This window comes from Triticum aestivum, unplaced genomic scaffold, assembly GCF_018294505.1.
Source record: "Triticum aestivum cultivar Chinese Spring unplaced genomic scaffold, IWGSC CS RefSeq v2.1 scaffold21924, whole genome shotgun sequence".
Classification (NCBI taxonomy): Eukaryota; Viridiplantae; Streptophyta; class Magnoliopsida; order Poales; family Poaceae; genus Triticum; species Triticum aestivum.
In genome coordinates, this window is record NW_025228553.1 from 26,885 (window position 1) to 33,146 (window position 6,262).

A 6,262-nucleotide genomic window follows, 5' to 3' on the forward strand; every position below is an offset into this window, starting at 1 on the left:
GCGTACAAGCTGGCAATATATCACGGTTCGAGTTAACAGAACTTGAATCACTTTATTCCACATACGTGTAAAAATATGTATATCATATATATTACAAATATGCGAACCATGCATTTAGATATCACACCCGGATACAATGATGGACGACACTCCGCAAAAAAAAATGATGGACGACAAACTTATAAGCAGTCACTGGAAGAAATGAAGACGTAAGCATGCATGCATGCATGCACGAGCAACATATACCGGAACTGGAACAGGAAAAAATACGTAGGTGCGTGCGTATGACATGCAAAGCAGTGACGAGTACGATGACGATGATGCATATGGTTTGTGATGCATCCATCGATAGATGATCGGTGGATCAGCTGGGGCAGGTGAAGTCAGCGGGGCAGGTCTTGCCGCACTGGTTGAGGAGGAGCACGAGGTCGACGGGGACGTTGAGCTTGATGCCGAGAACGTTGGCCTTGATGGCGGTGTAGAGGCACACTGCGGCGTCGAGGTCGGCGAGCCCGCCGAGCAGTGGGCAGCAGTCCTCGCTCGTCGGCACGCCGAGGTTGAGCTTTAGCAGGTTGAGTACGTTGCCGCACGCCTTCAGCTTCAGTGTATTGATCGAGCAGGTGCCGCTGCTGCTTCCGGTCGTCGGAGGGGTCGGGACCGGGACGACCGGCGGGGGCACGGCGATCGGCGGGGCTGGCATTGGGACGGCCGGTGTGTTGCCGCAGTACGACCCGCAGCCATGCGTGGCTGCCACGAGGACCAGGTTCAGGGCGAGGAAGAGGCGACCTTGGACGGCGCCATTGCTATGTTAATGAGGCAAGAAGCCAGCTAGAGTGTACTGGCTAGGCTTGTGGCTGAGCTAGTTGGGCTTGCTAGCTTGTGATGCTTTTTTTGGTTTGCATGGGGCGGTATTTATATGCTTCGATATACTCCCTCCGATCTCAAATATAAGTCTTTCTAGAGATTCCAACAAGTGATTACGTACAGAGCAAAATGAGTGAGAATATGCACTTCAAAATATGTCTACACACATTCATATGTTGTAGTCCATTTAAAATGTATAAAAAGACTTATATTTAGGAACGGAGGGAGTAGTGTGCATAGTGCAACAAGTGCAAGCACGTCATGATATATCGAGTTTGACTCTTGCCGTAATTTGCGAAAAATATGTACAACCACTAGTGTACCATTATTGGAGCTTAATTTGTTTGCTAACGAGCAAAAACCATAGACCTGCGTCATGAGGTATGTTTGATGGGTTTGCAAATTTAGCTGTAATCTTGAGGGCATACGTAGGATAGGACAAAGGAATATATATGCATGGCAGCGCTACGAGCTGGCACATAACCTGATCTTGAGGGTCATGGGAGGAAAATATAGGAGATTACGATGTGGCCATGCATGCACATGCAAGCTACTAGCAGCGCAGAGATGTCTACTATACGTTTCGTACTCTAGTTTATTATATACTGGCTCGTTGGCACGCATGACACATACGCTACAACTAGCTGTCTAATTATTAGTTAATTGTCCCCAATGGGCAGTGGTTGTGCTGGCAAACAATTTCAATATGGACAAAGGGAATTACACTGTTGTAGTAGCTAGTTTACAATGTCGCCGGAAAAAAAAAACAAGCTTACAATATTCATGTGATGGAACTAGGCTGCTGTGTGAACAAGGGCGCGTGAAGAAATTACTAATTTTCTATTTTTCAATTGTCTATAATATTTTTATATTTCAGTCATCTTTCAATCTTTGGATCAACACCTACACTTATTGTACTTTCCGGCAAAAATGCGCACATTGAGTACTAAACTTTTATGTTAGGTAATAGTATGCCATTTTAGGTAATCAATACCTTAAAAGTATTAGAACACTTGAGATTTAGTAAAAGTGAAATCATATGCTCTCTACTCATGGAAATGCTGTATGCCGCTATTGAGCTTCTTGTCTAGGTAAAATAAATGAGTGCATTGTTTGTTGTATGCAAAGACCCACACTGTGTTTAGTCTGTAGCAAACTTACTAATTACTAGTTTATACAAGGATGAATCTAGCTTTATTTTTCGATGGGCTAATTTGTAGCTAACAAATTTCTAGTGCATGCAAGGATGAATGAGTCATCCTATTAAGCATTTTATGCGAAGGATAGTGGGCACTGGCCTTGACAGATCATTTCATTTTTTGGCGGGAAGCCTTGACACATCCTTAATGCTTAATATTGTAGCACATCTAGTAATATTTTCACTTTTAGAAAGTATTTTTTATTTAATAGGTTTCAGAAACAAATGTTAATGTTAGTTTGAAAGTGAGCCTTAGTTGAGCTGAGCACCTGTCCGGTTAATATATATTCATGTATTTTCCAAAAATAAAAGAAAAACAGAAAATGAACAAAGTAAGCATAAGTGCAAATAAAAGGTGGACAAAGCAAAACATAAAAAAATGTTTAAAGGAAAAAATAAGACAAAGGAATATGCAAAAAATGACACCCAAACATCAGCCACGTATTGCGATCTTCGGGCAATATGCCTGCTATCCTTGATATGAAGTCGTGGATGCTAAAGAACAACCTGATTTGAGATGAAAATGTTTGAGCAGGGAAAGGAGTTGCGGAAGACAACCAATAATAATGAAGGACTTTTTTACTTTACTCAGGGGAAATCTGGAAGACTTGTATTCTCTTTGTTTTCACCCCTAGGGGTACATTCCGATCTTCTTCCAACGTTAGACTGGGATTTTATCACCTTTTCTCGCCTTGTAGCCACAACCATTATATATATGATCCTAAAAAACAATTATGTATATTACAAAAACAACAATGATTTTAGAGTAGGATTTTCCATGATGAATTCTTGACGTGCATTCATGCAAGTATACCAATATTATTTTGTAGCTAATTTATGAATGCCCAGCCTAAGTCGTGGTGGCCAATATAAAACTGCAATCCCACACATTAAATAAAACCGGCCACGTGCTTAGCTCAACTCAGGCTCACTTTCGGCCCACTTCATCTAGCATTTTGAATTGCACAAACCAGTTTGACCGATACACAAGAAGGAAAACGCGCTATGCAACACAAAAGAACACTCTCCTGCCTAAGATTGCACCAAGCCATAAGCAGCTTCCTCTTCTTTTGCAATGACTTACATATAAGGAAAATGCAACTCTAAACATTTTAAATATGCTTCGAGAAGTTTCTGGGTTCGTAACTGCATGTAAGGATGATATGAACTGCATGGCCGATACAAAGATCGTTGTTACCCAAAAAAAATACAAAGATTGCTGTTGCATGCTCTCGCATTACAGCTCCCTTGCCATGTATCGCACGTCGTTGGCGATAAAGTCTCGTCAATACTAAATTAATTCACCCTTGATCCGATTTAATTCTTTTTCTCTTCCTATGATCCATATAAAACATAGAGTTGACTTTGATCTAGGTGCTTGTACTCCCTCCCTTCTATAATGTAGTGCGTATAGTTTTTTTCTTCTGAAAAGTCAAAGATTACAAACTTTGACCAAGTATATAGAGGAAACTATTTATATCTACCATACCAAATATATAAAATATGATGAATCTAATGATATATGTTTGGCATTCCATATGTAAATGTTTTTCTCCACAAACTTGGTCAAAGTTACTGAGGTTTGACTTGTCAAAAAGCTATATGCCTCTTTGATCTTAAACTTAAGAATGTTGGTTTTATATTGTGGAACGGAGAGAGTATATGTTTTTGGAGTGGACGATGACGGGCAGAATATATATAACACACAGCTCAAGTTAACACAACTGCAACATATTTCAGATGATACATGCCAGGGGCATATAGCCGGTACAGTATTTCACATGATGGTACAAACCCCTGATTAGGTGGGTCATTTATTTGGACACCACAACATCACACACTTTCACGCACTTACACGAAATGATCACTGCATGCATGCATAATGCTAATGCATGACAGGGAACTTAGGCATGCACGAGACATATAGATGAACTGAAACACAAACTGTAGTAATATGTAGAAAGCTGCATGCATGGCATGTGTACGCAGCATGGCATGCTTGGACAAGTACGTCGATTGATCAGAGCGGGCAGGTGAAGCCGGGCGGGCAGGTCTTGTGGCACTGGTTGAGTAGGAGGACGAGGTCGACGGGGACGTTAAGGTTGATGACGCCGAGGACCTTGGCCCTGATGGCGGTGCAGAGGCACACAGCGGCGTCAAGGTCGGCCAGACCGGCCAGCAGCGGGCAGCACCGCTCATTGGGCGGCACGCCGAGCCCGAGCTTCACGAGGTTCAGCACGGTGGCACACACGCCCAGCTTCAGCGTGTCGATCGGGCACGTGCCGCCGTTGGTCGATGGAGGTGGTGGTGGGGTCGGGGTCGGGCAGTGGGGTCCGCAGCCACCATGCACAGCGGTGACCATCAAGTTTAGGCCCAGGAGTAGGAGGAAGAGCTTGGTCAATGGCGCCATTGCTAAAGCTTTGGTCGACAGGAAGCAAGGCTTACAATAGATGGGAAGGGCTTGTAGGTGTTGTGCGTTTGGGTGTGTGGGAGGTTGTATTTATAGCCCGGTTGCACATACGTACGACTACCCTTACCCTTATTGATGCAAGTGTGTTGATCCCATGATCGATCATTCGAGTTTGATTCTACAACTTAACGTAAACTATAACAAAATTCATCGACGTACGTGTATCCCGATGCGCTAGCCAACAAAATGTTTAGAGCGAGATATACGCCCGGCGATTTTTCAATACTTGATGGGCATGCGTATTTTCAAACAAGCTCCGCACACAGAATAGCGGTATACTAGTGGCTGGAATGCGCCGAAGATATACTGTGTGATGACTTTTCTGCCATGGCCATGCATGTTGTAGTTGCTAAGTTCGTTGGGTACCATGCATGGACACGTATAGCACATGCATATTATTTGGAGAGCAGCGGAAGTCAACTATAGATGTTCCATAGCTAGCTTTGGCTTATACATGCATGGTCGTTGGTGTGGACACTTATCCAGGCACTGGTTTTTAAAGAAAATGCTCAATATGTATTATAAATCTCAAATAAATGTTCATCGTGTATTTGAAATTTTTTCAACATGCATCAACTGTTCAATGTGTAGTAAAAAAGTAGACATGTATTTTAAAAAATAAATAGAAGAAAAAACGATAAAGAAAAACACAAAAAATAGAAACGTCATGGAATCTTCCCAAAACCAAAACCTATAGAAGGTTGCATGAACCGCTCCATAGAAGCTTCCGAAAACCGCAAAACCTCTATTGCACACAATAATTGCGCCGGTCCACCATGTCGATCTCCATAGGCGAGCACAAAGAAGCAGCAGTTTTTAGCATTTGCGGTAGGAGAGGCCCAGGAGCAGATGAACCGCATGGCCTCGCATTGTAGTCATCATTTCCTGGCCCAATCGGATGTACAGGAAGGCCGAAGCCTAGTGCCCCAGCTGGCACTGGTGCCATACAACTGACACATTTCTTGTAAAAACTGTATCAACCAAGTTCTCATTGAGGTACTATTTCTCCATCTGTAGCCGTGCCACAAGACTATCTAGAATCTAGATTAATCTCCACGCTTGATTGGTTAGAAGAGACTGATTATAAGTTCTCATGTCTCTGAAACCCATTCCTCCCGTAGTTTGGAAGGATCTTCTTGTCCCAAGGAAGCTAGGCCATCTTTCTTTTACCCTTCTCCACTCCCCACATGTAGGATCTTCGCCCGCACACAATCTTGCAAACAATGCAGACCACTGCAGCAGATTGATGTCATTGTGACATGTGAGACCCTCGCATGCCAAAGAAACAGTGTCAAATCCCGAGGTCTTCTGATGCAAATGTTTCAATAATGACGGTGGGAATTTTATGATGGCCCTAGTATTTCCTTTGTTGAGTATATGGGAAGTTCTTCCATTTTTAGTGCATGCAATCTTGGCCTCGAGTGTTAAAATAGCGCATCAGCGGCAAAATAGTCCTCGTACAGAGTAACATGCCCATGTGCCAAGCATCGATTCAACGCTTGATGTCCCACCAATGAACCGTTGAAGTTGACAACAAGCTCCTCCCCACACTTTGTTTCTTCAAGAAACACCGTCACCGTCTCCGTTTCGTACCCATCTTCCTCATCTAAAGAAGGCAAATCCATGAACTCAACCTAGTCGTACTTCTCGTCATTATCCATTGTGTTTGCATCAAAGAAAAAAAAACACAACGCCAAGAAATTTCGCTATGGCATTTGACCGACCAGTTG

The 6,262-nt window shown here is 43.0% G+C and overlaps 1 protein-coding gene and 1 pseudogene across 1 annotated transcript; both read right to left on the reverse strand.

The window, feature by feature from the left end:
* Positions 1-364: 364 nt before the first annotated feature.
* LOC123174360 (cortical cell-delineating protein-like) lies at positions 365-801 on the reverse strand (annotated as a pseudogene).
* A 2,971-nt stretch (positions 802-3,772) lies between these two features.
* On the reverse strand, positions 3,773-4,514 carry LOC123174358 (cortical cell-delineating protein-like). Its single transcript, XM_044590037.1, has one exon. The coding sequence runs from the start codon at positions 4,470-4,472 to the stop codon at positions 4,083-4,085; it is 390 nt and encodes a 129-aa protein (XP_044445972.1). The 5' UTR covers positions 4,473-4,514; the 3' UTR covers positions 3,773-4,082.
* Positions 4,515-6,262: the final 1,748 nt, after the last annotated feature.

Excerpts from the sequence above, each read along its gene's own strand:
- LOC123174358 (XM_044590037.1), bottom strand. The coding sequence starts at position 4,472 with ATGGCGCCATTGACCAAGCTCTTCCTCCTACTCCTGGGCCTAAACTTG.